The sequence below is a fragment of the Alosa alosa genome, chromosome 14 (genome assembly GCF_017589495.1).
Source record: "Alosa alosa isolate M-15738 ecotype Scorff River chromosome 14, AALO_Geno_1.1, whole genome shotgun sequence".
Lineage (NCBI taxonomy): Eukaryota > Metazoa > Chordata > Actinopteri > Clupeiformes > Clupeidae > Alosa > Alosa alosa.
The window spans coordinates 18,607,348-18,628,974 of record NC_063202.1 but is presented as its reverse complement, the minus strand read 5'-3'; the positions used below and the strand labels follow the sequence as shown (position 1 = coordinate 18,628,974).

The 21,627-nt window shown below is 47.1% G+C and overlaps 1 protein-coding gene across 6 annotated transcripts in view; it reads left to right on the top strand.

Moving 5' to 3' along the window:
• Nucleotides 1–21,627, top strand: part of LOC125307251 (leucine-rich repeat-containing protein 49) — a 55,729-nt gene that overhangs the window by 15,253 nt on the left and 18,849 nt on the right. For 5 of the 6 annotated variants that reach the window (XR_007195674.1, XR_007195675.1, XM_048263120.1 and 2 more), the window contains exons 9-14: nucleotides 5,107–5,168; nucleotides 7,059–7,206; nucleotides 10,147–10,230; nucleotides 15,085–15,174; nucleotides 15,457–15,632; nucleotides 16,298–16,393. Coding sequence is in view for 4 of the 6 variants with exons in the window: in XM_048263120.1 (XP_048119077.1) it covers nucleotides 5,107–5,168; nucleotides 7,059–7,206; nucleotides 10,147–10,230; nucleotides 15,085–15,174; nucleotides 15,457–15,632; nucleotides 16,298–16,393 (656 nt within the window). In the remaining 2 variants the exon portion in view is untranslated. The remainder of the gene's footprint in view (nucleotides 1–5,106; nucleotides 5,169–7,058; nucleotides 7,207–10,146; nucleotides 10,231–15,084; nucleotides 15,175–15,456; nucleotides 15,633–16,297; nucleotides 16,394–21,627) is intronic. The other variant, XM_048263123.1, reaches the window with a different exon arrangement.

The window sequence follows — 21,627 nt, the reverse complement described above, 5'->3', positions numbered from 1 at the left end:
TTTATTTTTCATTAACTGAGCTGTATAGTGCCAGTGTTCTTCTAGGAGTCTGATACAGTCGGTAAACCTCACCTTGCTACTATAGTTCTTCAGCGTTGCCACGGAAAAGAAGGTTGGCAGAGTAAGCCCTCCGCCCCCTCACCAACCGTATTCCCTTTGATGTGCTCTGATTGGTTGGCTGGGGCCATGCACCACATCAGCTGAGAGGTGACATCACCGTCTGTCTGAGATGCTGCTGCTAAATTTAGGCTGAGTCAGAGTGATGAAAGAGTGTCTGCAGAGAGAGAGAGAAAGAGAGAGGTAGATTGGGCTGCTACTCTCTGTGCTATGTGCATCACAACAGTCACCCAAGTAGAGAGAGAAAGAGTGTGAGAGAGAGAGAAGGGGAGACAGAGAGTGATTTAGGCAGTCCTTAGAACCACACAGCCATTAGAATACAGCTGTGCTCTTTGTGATCGCTGCCAGACTTCTCTATTAGTATGGCGCTACATATACTGGTGTCATTTTTTTAAATCTTTGAGTGAGTGAATGCTGCATAAGCGTCTGTGAAAGTGTAGCAGCTAAATTAAACACGCTGGATTTATTTCATTAAAAGCTGACAGCTTCTCTTGTAGTCAGCAAAATAGCTCACCACAGCCCCCCTCCTCCTTCATGGACCCATTACCATGAGTGCATGGTGCACGCTGGCCGAAGCCTGACATAAACAGTTTATCTCATGGCGGCGGTGGTGTGGGAGAGAGTCACACTAATGGCCGGCGGGCTGTTTAGGTCCTGTGGGCTGGTCTGAGTAATGGCCGCCGGTCTCAGCAGCTGGGTGTGGTGTGTCTGGACCGACTCTCTGACCGATCCACATCGCTGTCATCATCGGGGGTGGACACGTTATTCCCCGGGGTTGAGACTACTGGACGTGTCTGAGGTCATCTTTTGACTGTGTGCTGGAGGAGCTGAAATCATAACAGAGGTGACCTTGCTGGGGGGCGACTACTGGCTTTTCTCTCCTCCGTCTACTCATCTGCTATTGGCTCGGTCAGTGTCCTCCAGCTGTTGGTTTAACTGGCTTATGGACTCTCTCACTCTTTCTCTCTCTCTCTCCTTTACCCTCTCATACTCTTTTCATTCTTTCATTAATTTCCTCTTTCTCTCCAGTGACCATTCTTTTTCCTCTCTCTCTCTCTTTCTCTCTCTGTCTGGGGATCAGAGGACTAACTAAGAGAACATTGATAATTTAGGGAGAAACTCATCTGGATCGGTTCTCAGGGGACTCCCACTAATGAAGGGATTTATGTGAGAGCAAAGCTTTGGACATCATGTTTCCCCCCCTAAGCCTGCTGGATACCCATCAAAGCCGCGCTACCACTCCGTATTATTTCCACTTGTGCTCCGTGCAACTCCGATTTCATCAGAAAAACCTGGAACGTTGACACTCCCACTTGTTTCCAATGAGTTGCGCTATCAGCGGCATATAATAGTCATGATATTGATCGCCTCTAACTACCCACTCAACATCGATGCCCTCTAAAGTATGTTGCAGTAGTGTGAGTGGGGGGGGTTGGTGAATGAAATGAAAATGAAATGCTTAATGAAAAGGAACTGCGCATCTGGAATGCACGCTCGAGCTGGTGTAGGAGGCTGCAGGCAATGTCAAGGTCATGAGTGCAATTCCAAGGGAATACTCTCTCTCAGGCTTGGCAAAGGGACATCTCCATAGTACAAGTTGTAAATCACGGTGCTAACTAGCCACAACTGAGCGGGAGAGTGCATAAATGCTCTTGTGTTAGTTAGTATTAGTTTCATCATCAGTTCATCATGTGAAGTAGAAATAAATGACTTGGTCTACATTATACAGTGTGATTCAGAGATGTATTCTTTAAAATTCCCTATTGACCTGTATATCATTGATCATCTATGTTAATGCAACATGCCCTTAATAAACAGATGTTTTTAGAATGAAGGGGGAACAACATTACTTCATTTCACAGTAGTTAAGGAAAGGGATGTAATGGACTAGAAAGCTTACTTTTGAGTGTCTGTGGTGGATATGAAAAGTAAAGTGTGTTTATATGTGTCTGTGGTTGATGTAATGGCGTAAAAAAGCCAACTGTGGTGGATATGATGGAATACAGAATGTGTGTGTGTGTGTGTGTGTGTGTGTGTGTGTGTGTCGTCTGTGTGTGTGTCGTCTGTGTTGGCTGTGTTGTTCTGCAGCTGGGGCTCTAGGTCCCTCAGACAGATGACGGGTCCCACACTGGCCATCCTGTCCTCACAGATGGGCTTTACATAAGCCAAACTACGGACACACACACACAGACACTCAAGACCCAGGGCGTTACTCAAGGACACACACACACACACACACACACACACACACACACACACACACACACACACACACACACACACACACACAGACGTACAAGGAGACACAAGGACACAAGATGGAGACTTACACACATGGTCATGCTGGGCACTGCTGCAGTTATACAATGCTTAGATAGCCCACTCACCTAGGCCACTCTTTGCCAAAGTGTGTGTGTGTGTGTGTGTGTGTGTGTGTGTGTGTGTGTGTGTGTGTGTGTGTGTGTGTGTGTGTGTGTTTGTACAGTATAAGCCTAAAGCAGTGAGTAGGGCAGGTGAGGTCAGTGTTGGTTCCCTGAATTGAACCCAGGAAGCAAATGAGTTGGAAAGCGTGTGTGTGTGTTCACCTTTGTGTATGTACTACAGATAACTGAACTCAGCCAAGCACACAGAATGAACAGACAGTGGAGTAATACCCTTCTCACTCTCACAGTTCACTGACAAAGCACACACTTTCTGCTTGCTGTCGTCAAACAATGTTAATTTTCTTGGCACTTTGCTAAGTAGCCTGGTCTGACTGTGTGTGTGTGTGTGTGTGTGTGTGTGTGTGTGTGTGTGAGAGAGAGAGAGAGTGTGTGTGTTGGTACGTGGCAGATTTGCTGTCAATCTCTCTCCTCAGTTTCTTCAGTGGCTATGTAAACTGTGTCTATGACCCTCACTTTGTCACTTTAACACGTGCATACTCACTTATACTCACCCGCATTCACAAAATTCACAAATCAAGATGTATTTACTGTTACAGAGTAAAATGTGACCATATAATTCTTGGGGTTTGACTCGAGTGCTTTGGTTAAGTGCTGCTGAATTGAACCCAATAACCCATCTTCTCATTTGCTGCCCCCACTCCTCTCTCTACCTCTCTCTCTCTCTCTCTCTCTCTCTCTCTCTCTCTGTGTCTGAGATGCTAAGAGCTTGTTGCTATACTGTATATATGTATGTATGTATGTATGTATTCATGGTATGTGGCAAATTTGCTGTCAGTCTTTCTCACTGTGTGTGTGTGTGCACGTGTGTGTGTGCTTGTGTTTGTGTGTTAATTAGTAGGTAAAGCTGAGCTGTTGTCACAGGGTTAGGCAGGGTGTGTGTGTCTGCAGTGTCGGCTGAGTCAGCATTTTTGCCCTGCCCTCCTAGGAGAGGTGGAGAGTGTGTGTATGTGTGTGTGTGTGTGTGTGTGCGAGCAAGCAAGAGAGTGAGGGGGATGTAGAGGAAGAGAGAGAGCGAGAGGAAGAGAGAGAGAGATGGAATAAGGCAGGAAAGGGAGCATTTGCACTTTACAGACCCCTTCTATCATGTTCATACCTCCATGACTCTCTCTCTCTCCCTCTCCATCCTTTCTCTCTTGCTCCCTCTCTCTCCCTCTCAATCCATCCACCTATCTATCTCCATCTCTATAATTTCCTCCCCCTCTGCTTCCTCTATCCCCCTCTCCTTCTCCCTCTCCCTCCCTCCTTAGCACCACTCTGATCACCCCCTTATGTGTATAGCCTAGCCCAGCCCTAAATTATAAAACTGCTGTCTGTCTGTCTCTCTGTGTCTGTCCGTCTGTCTGTCTGTCTGTCTGTCTGTCTCTCTGCGTCTGTCTCTCTGCGTCTGTCCGTCTGTCTGTCCGTCTGTCTGTCTGTGTTTGTGTTGTCCTTATTGACTGTATGACATTGCCCTGGTCCCTGTGTGCCCTGCGCTGCCCGACTCTGTGCACTCCCCTGCTGCTGCTGCTGATGCCTGTGCCAGCCATTGATTTTGATGGTGATGCAGGCGGATGTCCAGGCGGATTAGCCTTCCTCATCAGCACCACCAGCAGCGCTCATCCTGTAGGGCTCCAGCGCTGTCTGAAGCTGTCACATCCTGTGTGTGTGTGTGTGTGTGTGTGTGTGTGTGTGTGTGTGTGTGTGTGTGTGTGTGTGTGTGTGGTCTGTCTATGCTTGTGTGTTTGTATGTGGGTGTGTACTGTGTGAGTGTATAAGTCCATTCCGTACATGTGACAAGTCTGTAGGACCATACCAGGAAAATTCCTCTTGTATATATAGGTGTGTAGGTGTGTATATTTTACAGGTATGTACTGGACTGCTTGCCCAGGAGTGTATTTCATGTTAATTGAATGTGTATGCACATCTGTTATGTGAATCTTTGTATGGATTAGTTGTATTCATTCTGTAGTACCCTGCTTGTATGTACTGTACATAAATGTGTTATGTGTTATGTCTGTGTATTGATGCTGTGATACTGTATGTGTAGCTGTGTGGGTGTGCCTGTGTGTGTGATGCTCTGTGTGTGTGTGTGTGTGTGTGTGTGTGTGTGTGAGAGAGCAGTTCCTGCAGCGGGCTATGTCTGCATTAGCGCACGCTCTGTGCTTTCCCAGCACAGCCCTTCCTCTCCTCCCCCCTCTTCCTCTCCACCCCTCCCCGCACTGCCGCGGCCCCTCCCTTCTCTGCACTGCCTCTCCTCTCGTCTCCTCTCCTCTGCGCGTGTGTGTGAGCGCGCATGCCTGTTTGTGTGTGTGTGTGAGCTTGAGTGTGTGTGAGTGTGTGTGTGTGTGTGTGTGTGTGCGCAGGACGGATGAGGCTGCATGCGGGAACTGCAAGGTGACTGAGGGAACGGGGAAAGCTCTGAGTTCCTTCCATTCTCCCTCCTCTTCTTCTCTCTTCTCTTTCTCTCTACCTCTCTCCATCTCTGTCTCTCTCTCTCTCTGCCTGCACCCTCCCCTCTCTCCTCATCCCTCTCTCTCTCTCTTTTCTCTCTCTCTCTCTCTCTCAGACGGAGGTGGACCGGCTTCCATGCCTGCAGCGCCTCTTCCTCAGCTGCAACAGCATCAGCAGGTAAGCGCCTGACAACGGGAGGATGCGGAAGGGAGGGAAGCAAAGAGAGAGAGAGAGAGAGAGAGAGAGAGAGAGAGAGAGATGGGGGTAGGAAGAGAGGGAGACGGAGTGTGTGTTAGTGAGGGATAAAGATGCAGAGGACAGGCTAAAGGGGGAGAGGGGGCTGTGTGGGAGACTGGCTGCCTTAACCCTGTCTTGCCCCAGTATCTTTATCAGGCTGGCCAGCAACAGCGTCTGCCCCAACCCAAACCCCCCCCTCCCACCCCCGCCCCCTCCTAGTGTGGGTGTGGGGGGTGACTCTGACTCCAGCGCTGACCGTAGCTGGAGCTCCTGGCCTAGCTAGCCCTGCTCACTGCAGAGTTAGCCTCTTGCCTCCCACCCCATCCATCTCTCTCTCTCTTTCCCTCTCTTCCTCTCCCTCTCTCCCTCACTCCCTCTCTTTTTCTTTCCTCTCCTCTCCTGTCCTCTCTGTGCTCCCGAAGCTCTGCCCCCTCCACCCCACCCCACCCCGCTCTTCTCACAGCGGTCAGCTCAGCCCAGCCTGCCGGTAGCGGCGTTAAGAACGCCGCCTTCCTCTCGCCTCCCGGGCCACTGATCAACTTGTGTCAGGGTCCACGAAACAAAGTGAACTGAGAAGCGACTGTAGTCCGATTGGAGTTATTGATGCCGTCCTGCTCTCTCCTCTTTAGCGTAGGAAGAGAGAGATGCTAAACGCTAGGCTGTGTGTGAGTAGTGCTGCACTGTACTGAGGGAGCCAAGCTGCTGCTGCTGCTGCTGCTGCTGTGTTGAAAGTGAGCAAACAGCATGTACATCTGCATGAGTCATGATGGAGGATGAATAGATCGCTCAGTTGGTCTGTCTGTGGCTGATGGACTAGAGTAGAAGTCGTTTCTCTTTTTTAAGAGGTGGTGACAGTCTTTGATGCACTGGCTAGTCACCCAGGGGATTTGGTTAGCGTGTGTGTGTGTGTGTGTGTGTGTGTGTGTGTGTGTGTGTGTGTGTGTGTGTGTGTATGTGGGATGATTGCTGGATGCTTGGCTAATGCTAGAGTGTTCTCTGGGTGTCTGTGGGTTTTTGAAAATGTTTCTGTGAAATCAATTGTCCTCTCTTGAAAGAGGAGGTAGGGAGGAGTATTGGAAGCCCCTCAGATCCCCCAGTGATAAATTAGCCTTGGCCAGCTAGTTTTCTGTTTGAAGTTGGGAAGCATTTATTCATGTCAGTTTTGACTAAATGGAATGAACCTCAAGAGACCGCTAGAGAGCTTCTGAGATTAGACTTGTTTCAGTCTGGGGTTGTGGCAGGCTGTTTTGGTCTTTGGCCAGCCTGTGTTTTATCACTGTGTCACAGGCACATTATAGCCGGGCTAAATTGGTCCCTGACAACACCGAAATTGCATGGTGCCGCTCAGCATCTTGGGGGACTGCTGGCTGCTTGGTAACTTGGGTATTTTAGTAAGAGAGAGAGGGATAGAGAAGGTGTGAAGAAGGGATGGTTGGAGGGATGGATGAGGAGAGAGAGAATAGAGACCCCACACTAAGGTCACAAGAAGCTACAGGAGGACGCACTGCCTAGTCATACTTGCACAGCTGTTTGCAATGCGTATTGGGTACACTGCTGTTGTAAGTTCTTGAATACAGTACTGACCAGTCAAGTCAAGTCAAGTCAAATTAAATCAAGTCAAGTTTGTTTATATAGGGCAATTTATACACAGAGGTCATTCAATGTGCTTTACAGTGGACTTTACTAGTCTTTACTAGTCAACATCTTGTTGGATTGTGTGTTTTACAGTATGTTCTGTAACCTGGTGACCTGGTGTTGCAATTCATGAGTTTGTATGTTATTTTTTTTTTATCGTTTTAATTTGTACTTTTTTTGTGTGTCTGTGTGTAGTTTTGATGAGCTGGCCTGTCTGGGAGAGTCGTGCTCCCTGTGTGAACTGACCCTTGATGGGAACCCTGTGGCAGAGGAGACATGGTACAGGCAGGCTGCCCTGTGCTTAATGCTGCATCTGCGACTCCTGGACATGAAACGTATTACAGTAAGCAACACAGCCCTTTCACGTGTGTGTGTGTGTCGGGGGAGGGGGGGTTGTTTAACTCCCATTTTACACTCCATAAACTTCTGCTTGTCTGCATTCTTTATGTAGTACTGTGTGGTGTGTTAAGTAAGCCTGTTTGTGCACTGGTGAAAGTCTAAAGACAAAGGAAGCAAGTCTGAGTATGTTTCTGTGTGTTTTGCATATAGTTCCAGCTGTTGGTTGCTGTTGGTTCCTGTCATGTTCACATCTAGTTCATTATGACTGTATATTCCTTGTTTAGTCTTATTCAAACAGTATCCATGCCCAACAGCGTCCCTGGCTGGGCAAAGCGGCATGTTTGGTCTTGAGTTGGATTGGATGGTAGAACAGGATCTGTGACATTTCCAGTGAAGTAATCTCCTAAACCATTAAAAAAGAGGCTTAAATGCCTATCAGATATGACATCATGTTTTGGGATGGCGCTGTATGCACGCAACATGGATGGAGTGTGTGTGTGTGTGTGTGTGTGTGTGTGTGTGTGTGTGTGTGTGTGTGTGCGTGCGTGCGTGTGGGGGCGTTCTGTGTGTATGTGTGTTAAGGGGGGATTGTGTGTGTGTGTGTGGGTGTGTGGGTGTGTTTAGGTGTGGGAACCCTGAGCCCAGAAGGAGGTTGGGTTTCAGCCTGCAGAGGAATCCACTCCAGGGTCTCCCTGCACGCCTGCAACACACACACACACACACACACACACACACACACACACACACACACACACACACACACACATTCTCATACCAACTGTCATTGGAATTTATTCACAAAGTCAGAGATAGATTCATAAGTGGAATGTTTTGTGTGTGTGTATGTGAGTATTTATTACTGTTATTACTGTTGATACATGTAGCTGGTTCTGAAGGGTGTGGCCAGACTCTAGTTGCATATTGCATGTGTAGGTGCTGTATGTATGCAGGCGTGTGTCTGTATGTGTGTGTGTGTGTGTGTGTGTGTGTGTGTGTGTGTGTGTGTGTGTGTGTGTGTGTGTGTGTGTGTGTGTGTGTGTTTGTGTGTGTGTGCGTGCACACGCGTGCATGCATGAGAGAGAGCACTAGTCTAGACCCATCAATGCTCAGGCTGAGTGTTTGTGATGGTGACACAGTTTCCCGGTGGCATAGCTGGGGCCAGGCCGGCAGCTCCTCTCCGACCCCCACGGAGGGGAATTTGGGGCAGGGCAGTAGACACTGCGGGCACCAGGCACCTCCCTCCTGCTCCGTTCCACTATTTGTGATTAAAATTTCATTGGTCAGAATGTTAGAAAATGCTGCAGCATTGCAGAAGAGCCAAGCCCAGTAGTCAGACAAGGCATGTCGCACAATTGTTCCTGCTAAAATATTTTTGATCAGTACTGATAATATTTATGTCAGTGTATAAATCAGTATATTGTTCTGATAAGATATGGGATATGCACCTTCTGTCTCTGTTATAAGTAGCAATAGTACCACAGCATGCATTGTAGATTATATGGTGCTAACATTACTACACAGAGAGCTTGCTGGACATCATTGGCTAGCTCTCTTCTGTCCTCTCCTTTCTTCTTCTCTCTTTTCCTCTTGCCTCTTCTCTCCTCCCCCTTTCTTCTTCTTTTCTCCTCTGTTCCTCCTCAGTCTCCCATCTCTGCTGTGGGTCTCTGTCCCTCCTCTCCTTTTCTCTCCTCTTGTCTTTTCTCTCCTTTCTTCTCTTGTCTTTTCTCTCCTTTCCTCTCCTCTTGTCTTTTCTTTTCTCTCCTTTTCTCTCCTCTTGTCTTTTCTCTCCTTTCCTCTCCTCTTGTCTTTTCTCTCCTTTCCTCTCCTCTTGTCTTTTCTTTTCTCTCCTTTCCTCTCCTCTGGTCTTTTCTTTTCTCTCCTTTCTTCTCCTCTTGTCTTTTCTCTCCTTTCTTCTCCTCTTGTCTTTTCTTTTCTATCCTTTCCTCTCTTCTTGTCTTTTCTCTCTTTTCCTCTTGTCTTTTCTTTTCTCTCCTTTCTTCTCCTCTTGTCTTTTCTTTTCTATCCTTTCCTCTCTTCTTGTCTTTTCTCTCTTTTCCTCTTGTCTTTTCTTTTCTATCCTTTCCTCTCTTCTTGTCTTTTCTCTCTTTTCCTCTCCTCTTCTCTCCTCTGTTCCTCTCCCCTCTCCCATCTCTGCTGTGGGTCTCTGTCCTTCCCCTCCTGGCTCTTATTGGCTGTTTGGGGGGCCCACCCATGGGCTATCTGTGTCAACACAGGACTAAGCTGTCCGCCTGTGTTCTGTTCAGCTCCACAGGGGTATTGGTTCAGGAATGAAACTAGTTATCTAATTGCTTTTCTGCCTTGTTCTTGGAAATCTTTCAATCTGTTGAACAGCTGTAGTTTTCAGGCATGATTTGTATCTTTAATGCAGTAGTTTCACACCTAATATGTATCCTTGCACATGAACCCTGCGATCTGAATGGAGATTAATGAATTCTTCTCAGACAGAGATAGAGAGAGAGAGAGAGTGACCACAATTCAGCCTGGTACCACAGGGTGTGGCAGGTGCTCATGAATAATGAATGCGCTCCCCCGGTCAGCAAAGATACAGCCATTGTCTGTCCCCGAGTCTCAAGCGCTCCTCTGGCAGCCTCCCAGGGCTGCTTCAGCCGCACGGCATGCTGGGAGATTTAAGCGCATCCAAACAGCTGGGCGCAGACATGTGGCATGGCGACGTCGGGTTGGTAATCCCGCTGATGCAGAAGGACGTGCTCAGTGAGTGTGCGCCTGTGTGTGTGTGTGTGTGTGTTTGTGTGTGTGTGTGTGTGTGTGAGTGAGACCGGCCAGCATTCAGGAAGCCATCCTTTGTCGATCTGAGTGTGTGCATTCGTGCATGCGTGCGTGTGTGTGTGTGTGTGCATGTGTGAGGGTGTGTGTGAAACGGAGGATGGAGGAAGGCCCAAAGACTTTTGATGTCGCCCTGCAGGAGGAGGACAGACGTATGGCTGGAGTAGTTGCACGAAGAGAGGATGAGAAGAAGAGAGAGACCCACAAACAGGCCATTCACAAGGTGGGCAAAGATGACTGTCTGTCTGTCTATCTGTCTGTGTATATAAATACATACAGTATTCATACATATATCTAACTTATTTGTTTGTCTGTTAATCTATTTCCTGCTATTGTTTTTTAAACACACCATGGGTGTGTGTGTGTGTATGTGTGTCTTTGCGTGCATACTCTTAGTACTGCATACTCTTAATATTCCTTTAGCTGCACCCTGCCATGTCTGTATGCACAGCAGCACCATGAGTTAGCATATTACAGATGTGACATGGCTGAGGATCAGGCTGAAGGGTGCAGCAGGGGTGCACACGACCCTCTCTTGCTTCCTGCTAAAGATGATCACTCACTCACTTGCTCACTCGCCCACTCACCCACTCGCTCGCTTGCTCACTCACTCATTCACCCACTCACTCACTGAACATACTCTTCTCACTGAAATGCAGTTTTAGGTAGAGTGTTTATTTGGAAGTCAACCAAGAGGATCCCTGGGTTCTTAACAATGGTATTTTTCAATCGGTTGCCACAGTACCTCCAAGCACTTTTTTTGTTTATTCATCGAGTGCTCTGACATTATTTCAGTCTCATGAATGAAACAAACCACATTGTCATGCTCCATCTCTGCGGTTGGAATTTGTGTAACGGGATATAGACTTGTTATAATTTTTTTTTTAACATGGAACATATGTGGTAGACATTATGGAAGACAGCTTGGGACTGGAACAGAGTGAGTTCACAATCCTGAAATGGATTTTTAGAGTGAGAGAGACTGAGAAGAGAGAGAGACAGAAAGAGAGAGAGAGAGAGAGAGAGAGAGAGAGAGAGAGAGAGAGCAGGAATTGGAGGTAAGGAGAGAGATGTTCAGGGACAATGTGAATAGAGGGATAAGATAGATTAAAGAGAAGAAATGTGTTCATCCTTGTCTCCTCTCCTTTACTTGGAAAAGTGAATGAAACAATGAGTCAAAGATGGATGAAGATGAGAGAGAGAGAGAAAGAGAGGGAGAGAGACAAAAAATGGCATCTTGCCTGCTCTCATTTGTTAGGTGAAACCACCTTGCCTAACATAATGCCATGTTGTCACACTTGCATCTTTTCCACTGGGGTTGGGAGTGCGTGTTTGTCTCCAACCTGCCCTGATCTCTGAGATTTTTTACTGCTGCTCCCTGATGAGCATTTCTCTTAAGTGCTTTACACATTGTCTGAGCTCATTCAGTCATGTAGGCATGAATCATCTGGCTCTCATTACCAGGCCCAAGTGGCCTGGGTCAGTAGAGGTTTTATTAGTTATAAGATAATTGGTAGCTTTGACATGCTCCGTAATAATGTTTTAGTTATGCGTTTATGGAAAACATTGTTTGCCCTTGCTCTCATGTGGTACATATGCTGAAAGGGAATTAACTTACAAATATTAACAGAAAGAGATATACATGTTTTCTTTGTGTGATGAGTATGTTTCTGTCATACTGCAGTGTGCAATGTTGAAAATATGCTTCCATGTATTGCCTGAATGTATGGTTGTGGTGAATGTCAGATACTCGGACAGCTCTTGCTTCCAAGGGAGGATCTGAGTGTGTGTGTGTGTGTGTGTGTGTGTGTGTGTGTGTGTGTGTGTGTGTGTGTGTGTGTGTGTGTGTGAGTGTGTGTATGTGTGCTGAGTGTGTGAGTGCATCTGTGTGTCTGTTTTGTGATTATAGAGAGGTTTATAGATAGGCACAGACCATGTAGTCAGGAATTGATTGCACCTCCGTAATCCAAACCGGCTAATCCAGGCTAAATAGAAGAGCTCAGTGGGGCTGGGTGTTGTAGAAAGATCCGGAGGGAATGCAGACTCCCCACAGGGAAGAAGGGCCACATTCTGTCTGAGAGGATCTGGAGGCAGCAATCGCGATGTCATGCCAACCCCCCAGCCCCCCAAGTGGCCATCCCCTGGGTAGATCAGTTGTAGTCAGAGCAGTTTCTATATTTTATCTATATTCTCAGAGATAAGGCACACCATTTTTAAAAGAGATTTGATTTGGCAGAGAAGCTCACCATATTCAGAATGCTTCATCAGAGGGTTGTCAGTAGGATTTAAAGGAACACGCCGACTTTTTGGAAAATAATCTTATTTCCCAAAGAGTAAGCGTGTTCCTTTAAAGGAGAAGCTGAAGACCAGCAGAAGATGTTGAGAACCTCTGGTCTAGGTGATGGTTTGTTATGAGCCCATATTTACACTCATCTTTAGGCCTGTGCACAGGCATGCTAAACCACAGATACACCTAGGGTTACCCTCAAACAACACTCATACTCGTGCACTCACTAGCTTGGGAGATGATCAAGGAGACACCAGAAATTCGATCATCTGGAATGGATCTTAAGTTTATTGTTCTAAGTAGGCCAGCTTGTCCATGGCATGACCCCTGCATGCTGTGAAGTCGATTTTAGCTGTTTGAAAGTTAGACCTTGAAAGTGATCGTTTCTGTCACTTGTCAATGTAATGGTCTTGTTATTACCCCAAATGGACTTTTGAGTGGTCTGAAACGCAGATAGTACTTTCCACTAATCATCTAGACACCAAGGGTGCCTAGAGTAAATAATGCACAGTTCATGTCCAGTGTCTCTCAAATGAGACATGTCACTGTGATTGCTTTTCATTAGGAACTTACAAAAGGTCAACTCGGGTCTAAGAACAACCTAGGGTCTATTCCATTCTTACTCAAATCCACTCTGATTAACATCATTTTGGTCGCCAATGAAAATGTACACTTGTTATCATCCAAAAATAGACTCTGAGTTGTTCTTAGCCTGGAGTTGTCTTTTTTAAATCTCATTTGAACAACCCCTTTTGCAGCTGTTGATGAGGTCTTGAAATCTTATTTGAACATTTTGTCATGTTTGTATCTCTGTAGTCGTATTGTCACATCATGTTTTGCTGCTGGTTATATAACCACAGAGTTGAACTCTGCAAGTGTACATATTTATGCATATTAAAATCCAGTTCTGTCTGCTTCAAATAAGAAGATTGTTCCACGTAGTGCTTCTTAATCCCTGGGGGAAGATAAGCTGCACCTCTTAATGATGTCTGCTGTTTTTTGCAATGGTGCCCTTGGATACCAGGGAATGTTGTAACCATAGATACGATATAATGAAATTGAAAAAGCACTGCTGCATCAGGGATGGGCAAATTCAGGGGGTGGATTTCTTTATGCTCTTACAAGGATACAAGGATACAAGGAAGTTTATTGTCACATGCATATAGTTACTGGAAGTAAGAAATGCAGTGAAATTATGTCTGGTGTCAGCCTATTTGTGCATTAATGGGGGTAAAAGTGCAGTAGAAGAGGGGTTTAGTAGATTAAGTGGCAAGGGCTGCATAAAAAGGTGGGGGAGGATTGGGATTGGGTGGGGGCACCAACAAGGAGCACCCAAGAGCAACAGGGGCAAGGAAAAACTCCCTTACCAAGGAAGAAACCTTGGGCAGATCCACGGCTCAAGGGGCTAACCCAACTGCCAGGGGTCTTGGTGTGTGTGTTGGGGGATGACAGGGGAGATGGGATAGTGTGCTGTGTATGTGGGGAGAGGGCAGTGTGCAATATGTGTGTTGGAGAAGCTTCCTCATGAGACAATGTGCTGTGTATTGGGGGCAGTGTGCTGTAAGTATGTTGGGGATGTTTGTTGGAGAAGCTTCCTGATGAAATAATGTGCTGTGTATGTGGGGGGACAGGGACTTACTATTGCAAGCAGAGTACTGTATGTAATGAATGTGAGTGATGACAGTGACTGTGTGTGTGTGTGTGTGTAGTGTGTAGGTGGGTAGGTGGGGGCAGTGTGCTGTAAGTATGTAGAGGATATCTTACTGTAGTCATGAGCAGTTTCATTTATGGATTCTTTCCTAAGGTCTTCAATCTGGAATCTCTTCATTCTAGTGGATTGACTTGTTGAGTTTTATTGATTATTTTTTTTATCATGATGGCAATACTCTACCCAGGGCAAACCCAAATTCATTGCACACTGCCCAATGTGCCCATGGTTAACCCATTCATGCTGGATGCTGCACAACGCAACACTTTACCCCCCAACCTGTTGCTGCATAGCGCAGCATTGACTCTCCCGCTGGTTGCTGCGTAGCGCAGCATGCTTTTTATTTCATGTTTCTAGGTGTACAGAGGCTTAGATATTAAGGTTTTGGTAGACGTTGACAATTCTTAGTATTTTTTCAGAAAACCCTTAGGAAATAAGGTTATTTAGCCTAGAATGCCATAGGATTCTATAGGCGTTTTTAGTAGGCATTTCAGGAGTAAATGGGTTAAGTAGACTGTCAGTGTGGATTCACATGATGGAGATTCATGCAAGCTGAATGCTGCCTTACAGTTCTGCCCATGGATGTGGAGACATCGACCTTTGAGGGCACAGAACTTCTGAGGGTACAAGATAGCACATTTCTGCGTGTGTAGAAAAATGCTGTGGCAATTGCTCAGTCAATGAAAAGGGTGCTTAGTGTCTGAGGACATAGGCTGTGTGCTGTGCCAGAGATGGATTTTATGGATTCAAAAGGAAATTAAGAGATTGATCACTAAGATGATGAGAAAATCTTGTTCTTTGTGGTTAATGTACGGTAAGTGTCTAGTGTCAGTTTTCTACCCAGTCACTTTGTCTCAATATAAGTAAGCCTTATTTTTATCAGTTGTTTTCTGTGATTTTTGAGGAAATTCTTGTAAACATTTTTAAGCAATTTGAAGGCAGTATCTGTTAAACTACTAGCAACACTTCAGTTATGTACCTGGTCTGGCCCATGTTTTTAAGTTCTGTATTTAATGGAAATGTTTTAAATGTTCTAAAGAGGTTCTGAAAGCCCAGGTCACTCAATCGAGTTCCTCCTGTAGGGTTCTGTGTGTAGTTCTCCTCAGCAAGAAAGCAGCCAATCAGAGGTCTGCAGACTTCAGGAGAAGGTCCAGGCAGTGGAGAAGGTCCAGGCAGGTTGAGGGGACTCCCTTACTGTACATGTGCAGTAGGATAAGTAGTATTAATAAGGCATTAATAGCATCAATATGAACATTGTTTCTCTTCAAGAAGCTTTAGCATCTTATCTTTATTCACATTGTCGATACAAGTTTTGTATGTAAAGTGTCCTCTATATAAATATATGTAGGGATCGCATTAGCATTAGGGTGTCAGTGTGCACAATGTCAGCTGCATCCTTATGTAACCGGGCTGTCTGTCTTCTCTTGTCCCATGTCCTCTGGCTGTCCATCTAGGAGAAACGGCGGCTGGCCATTCGTAATGCTGCCCAACAGTGGGAGGGGCTTAAGTCTTGTTTGGACCTGCCCACCCAAAATGGTTCGAAGGAGGAAGTGAGCCCAGAGAATAGCCCCACCCACAGCTCTGCACAGACCAATGGGATCGCTCAGGATCCCTCTCCAGATGAGCTCAGGTGCAGACCTGCAGACATGTCTCATCTCTCTCTCCTTCTCGTTATGTCGTGCTAACTGTCTTTCAGTTTATTTTCTGATTCTGTCTGTCTCTCCCTGCACACGGTCTTTTTCCCCCTGCCAGTTTGTTTCTTGTGCTTGCCTCTCTTCATTAGTTTCAGTATAAGTAAACATGCATTAGCTTCATGCTGTTGCTTCATAATTATGTGACCTTGTAGAGGTCATAACTTTATATAAAGGTGAAAGTTGAAATGTATACATAAGCATAAATTTGAGTTGCAGAAATCACGAGTAACCAAGGAGAATCATGTGAGACTCTGACATGTGAGGTTCTAAAGAGTAGCAGGACTAGGAGATGAAAAGAAGTGGGGCGGCACGCTTTATTTTCCTCAGATAGTAAATGGTAACCATGTGTCATATTAGGTGTACGGTACATCTAGTTCCACATCTCCTCAGGGCACTGACCCTCTGATACTGTCATGCTTAGCTCTTATCTTTACTCATTTTTTCTGCCTACCTCTCTCTCTCTCTCTCTCTCTTTCTCTCTCTCTCTCTGTCTCTCTTTCTTTCTCTGTCTCTCGCTCTCTCTTTTTCTCTCTTTCTCTCTCTCTCTGTCTGTCTCTCTCTCTCTCTCCGTCTCGCTTTCTCTCTCTCTGTCTCTGTTTAGGCGGGTGAGCCCTATCTTGGCTCTGGATCGTCCAGCAGTGATCACTGAGAACAGGTTACGCTCCATCAGTCGTCCCAACAGCCCACGAGACCCAAGGTACACACACACACACACACACACACACACACAGACTCTCTCTCTCTCTCTCTCTCTCTCACACACACACACCTTCACTCCTCCCACACTCATTCATCAACAAAGACTTAGAAAACGTCCATCCAACGTACTCACACACACACAAACATTTCACACACACACACACATACATACATAGAACTGAACAAATAACACTTGCTCTTGTTGAGTGACTGGGATGCAGTCCTCTGCCGCCGCACTGACCTTTGAGCCGTGTTGATGTGTCCCTCCATCCTCCATGGTCCATCCCAGGCTGTCCGTCTGCTTCATAGATCAGGTCTGTGGCACAATTCAGGTCTGCCCAGCCCCTTACCCAGCAGGGGTGCCCCTCTGTCCCAGTCACCTTTGATCTCCATGCTGCTTGACGCATGTGTTCTCTACAGGGGGGTGCTTCTGGATTTTGACATCAGCCATCTTACAAGATGATGCAACACCTGGGTCTGTGGGTGTATCAGAGTGACCTCTGCGCATGTGCACAGAATAGTGTAGCATGCTCACATCTTTCAAAGCTGCTGAAATGTTCTGAAATATCTGATCATGTCAGAATACCCTCAGGCATGGTTGAACTGATGCTCAGGGTAATCCCTGGCTTTGTTGGTCAGTGATTGGCTGATGTCAGTGATCACTTCCTGTCCTTGGCAGTCATTGGCTCCAACAGTATGTCATATTGTGTGTGTGTGTGTGTGTGTGTGTGTGTGTGTGTGTGTGTGTGTGTGGGAATGCACTTCTGCATATGTGCTCTGAGCCACAAGGTCCTGGATGCTGTGAATTACAAGCCTCAGGCTCTCATAGATGGCCCTTGGTGGGTGACCCAAGGACTTTTTGTCTCCACTCAAAGAGGACTCTGTTCCTCCTCCTGGTTCCCAGGATGCACTGCAGCATCCCTGAAGCCTCATTAGTCAGCAGTGCATCTGGGCAGCTGTTTTGTCTTTCTTTGGTCTCTGTCAGCCAGCAACACTGTGTTCACCAGGGGGCAGGATGCATTCCATATACTGTATATATTAGAAGAATATGTTTATATTTCGGAGAGAAACTGGAAAAGACATGTATGCCTTGGTCTTAACCTGTATTACACATTGGTATCTACAGTATCTATCTATCTATCTATCTATCTATATATAGACAACAACTGCAGTGAGTTGGAAAAGAGAAAGCAAGAACACATAGGCTACTACTGAGTTTCGGTCGGTGTGAGCGAGCGTCATCATTAGTGAGACACAAGGACAGCTGCATGCAATTCCTGTCAGAATAACAATAGAGGCTGTTGCTGCAGCGTCAGCCCTCCTTTCAGCCATACTCGTTTAAGACGTACGCGGTCAAGACGAGCAAGTTTACCTGTGCAAGTTCACCGAGCATAGGCGCCGACAAAGGCAAAAATGTGCCATTCCACCATATCTGTAATCACCTGCCATCGCAGAAACCGGCATCATACCAAAAGGGGCATAAATCGCCTTCACCTCCAGCAACTTAAACGGTCCTTACCTACAGAAACCTCCTTCTCCATGGGCTTGTGGAACTGTCAATCCGCAGTCAACAAAACGGACTTCATAGCTGGCTATGCCAACCACCTTTCATTGGAACTCCTTGCTCTCACTGAGACTTGGATCAAACCAGAGAACACTGCCACCCCGGCTGCACTCTCCACCAACCTTACACTATCCCACACCCCTCGCCTATCTGGACGAGGAGGCGGGACGGGCCTGCTGATCTCCAACAAATGGAAATTCACCCCTCTACTGCCTTCAAACAAATATGTCTCATTCGAATTCCATGCCATCACAGTGATCGCCCCAGCAAAACTCTACGTGCTGGTCATCTACCGCCCTCCAGGCCAACTAGGTGAGTTTATGGACGAACTTGACACTCTGCTGTCCTCCATCCCTGAGCATGACTGTCTGCTTCTCGTCCTCGGCGATATGAACATCCACTTAGACGCCCCAGGCTCAGCGGACTTTTTGGCCCTGGTCCACTCCTTTGACCTCAAACTGGTTCAAAGCCCACCGACTCACAAAGAGCTTGACTTGATCTTCACTCGGAACTGCAGCACAGACACCCTCATGGTAACGCCTCTCCATCTTTCTGACCACTTCTTCATCCAGTTCAACGCCAGCCTGACAGAACAGCCTCCGCTCCTCAGCCGATGGTCACGCCCGCCGCAACATCCGGAACCTGTCTCCAACGCATTCTCCTCTGTGGTTGCCTCCGGTCTACCTCCACTCAACACCTTCTCCTCTCTGAGGTTAATGAGGCCACAGACTCGCTTCTGCTCCACACTGACCTGGTGTCTAGACGAGCTGTGCCCTCTTACCACAAGGCCAGCTCGATCCAAACAATCTCATCCATGGCTAAATGATACCCTCCGATCGCGAGCACCAAACTCAGAGCCGCTGGAGAGGAAATGGCACAAATCCAAACTAACTGATGACCTCAAAACTACCAGACACTCCTGACCTCCTTCTCAGCCAGCATCACTGCTGCTAAGACGGCTTTCTACAATGACAAAATCAACTACAGACACTTTCGAAAACTTTTCTCAACCTTCAAATCGCTACTCAACCCTCAGCTGCCTCCTCCTCCATCCAGCCTTACTGCAGATACCCTCGCCATTTTTTACAAACAAAGTGGCGGCAATCAGCAGTTAATTCTCTACATGCCCACTCCAACGATCTGACTCAGATACCGCGACTCCTACAACCTCTAGGGACTGCTGGAACATCTTTTTCAGCATTTCACGCCTCTCCTCGAGTGAAGTATCTAGACTCCTGACATGCAGCCGTCCTACCACATGCTCGCTGGACCCTATTCCTACTGAGCCTACTTCAGTCCATCAGCCCGACCATCGCCTCCAGCTATCACACATGTGATCAATGCCTCGCTAACCTCCGCACATTTCCAACAGCGCTCAAAATGGCCCGCGTAACACCGCTACTTAAGAAAAGCTTCTCTCAACCCTGCTCAAGTCGAGAACTACCGCCCTGTCTCCTCCTGCCTTTCCTATCCAAAGGCATTGAACGAGCAGTCTCCAAACAGGTCTCTGACTTCCTTTCACAGAACAACCTTCTGGATCCAAGTCAGTCTGGGTTCAAAAGCGGCCACTCTACCAAACGCTTCTGTTGTCTGTAACAGAAGCCTTAAAAGAAGCCAGGGCGACCGCCGGTCATCAGTACTCATTCTGCTTGACTTATCGGGTTGCCTTTGACATGGTTAATCACCGCATCCTTCTCTCTATACCGCTAACATGGGAATCTCCGGGTTCTGCTCTCCCTGGTTTGAATCCTACCTCACAGGACGCTTCGTTTAACGTATCATGGCTTGGTCAGCTATCTGCACCTCACCATCTCACCACACAGGGTCCCCAGGGCTCAGTGCTGGGCCCCCTTCTCTTTGCTATCTACACCACCTCCTTGGGACAGATTATCCGCTCGCATGGCTTCTCATACCACTGCTATGCAGATGACACACAGCTCTATCTGTCCTTTCCACCTGATGACCCCTTGGTTTCAGCACGGATCTCGGATTGCCTCTCAGACATAGCTACATGGATGAAGGCACACCACCTCCAGCTGAACCTCTCAAAGACTGAGCTGCTGGTCCTCCCAGCTAAACCTACCATACATCACGACATCAACATCAAATTTGAATCCCTGTCTGTTTCACCTACCAGGACTGCAAAAAATCTAGGAGTTGTTATCGACAACCAACTAAACTTCTCAGATCATGTTGCCTCAGTCGCCCTGTCATGCCGTTTCGCGACTCTACAACATAATGGAAAATCAGGACTTACTTGACTCAAGATGCTACCCAACTTCTGGTTCAGGCAATAGTCATATCACGACTCGACTACTGCAATGCCCTCCTGACAGGTCTCCCAGCCTGCGCAGTGAAACCACTTCAGATGATCCAGAACGCTGGCGGCGCCTGGTCTACAACCAACCCAAAAGGGCACATGTTACCCCGCTGCTCATCCAGCTACACTGGCTACCTATGGCGGCCCGCATCAAATTCAAGGCTCTAACGCTTGCCTACAAAGTAGTCTCCGGTTCTGCTCCCACCTACTTGAATGCCCTCATACAGACATACGCTACCTCCAGACCGCGCTCTCCCTCAGACGAACTGACGCCTCTAGCTCTACCACCGGTATGCTCAAGCCAATCCAAACTTTTCTCATCTGTTGTTCCTCGTTGGTGGAACACACTGCCAGCTCCTACAAGGGCAGAGACATCCTTCTCATTTTCAGAAAACTCCTGAAGACCCAGCTCTTTAGAGAACATCTCCCTCTCATAGCAACACTTACAACAAGTCTTACTGATCCTAGCACTCACCAGTCGTCTCAAACTGACAAGTAACTGTTAAAAACAGCACTCACTGATGCACTTATTCTTACTGTACTCTAATGTTTTTTAAATTGTCCTAAAATTGTTGAGAACTGCTCTAAAACTTAAACTGTTTACTATGTTGTTAGTCGCTTTGGCTAAAAAGCGTCAGCCAAATGTAATGTAATGTATACATATATTTTTTTTTCATTCATTTATTCTTATTTCCTCAGAGAGACATAAAGATATGCCTTTGTCTGCAAATTGGTGGCCTGTCTGCAGAGACTGGGCCCCAACTTGCCATTTTTGATTGAAGCCAAATTTCATTGGTCACGGTCTGGCTCTGGTAATGCTGTGATGGCACTTGCAGAAACAGTTTTGACGGGGCCGGCTCTAGCGCTGATTTATGATAGGCTGCCTGAAAGAAAGAGTAACTGTTATTCTCCTTACGCTGGTGCCCTCCTGTCCCGGTTAGCCCAGCAGCGGTATGACGTGGAGTTATGGATGTCCGGATGAAAAGCTTGGATGATAGGTGGTCTTCAGAAGCCCAGGCAGCCTCAGTCCCATGTGGTTCCTCTGCACCCAACAACCCCCCCCCCCCCTCCCCAGAGCCACGGCTGTGCTCCTCATCTGCTTTGGCTTTGTGAACTCAGAGGGACCCCCCTGGGTGTGGGTTTGCTGAAGAGAGATGGGGGAAAAGAGAAAAGAGACAGAGAAGGGGAGAGAAAGATGCGTGTTGTAAGAGAGAGCTGGGGGTAGTGGTGGAGAGAGACTGAGAGAGAAAGGGGGGCCCATGGTATTGGTCTCCTCATCCTGGTCAAGGCTGGCCATATGGACGCCTATAGCACTCTCCCCACAGCCTCAGGTTTCTGTTGACACAGT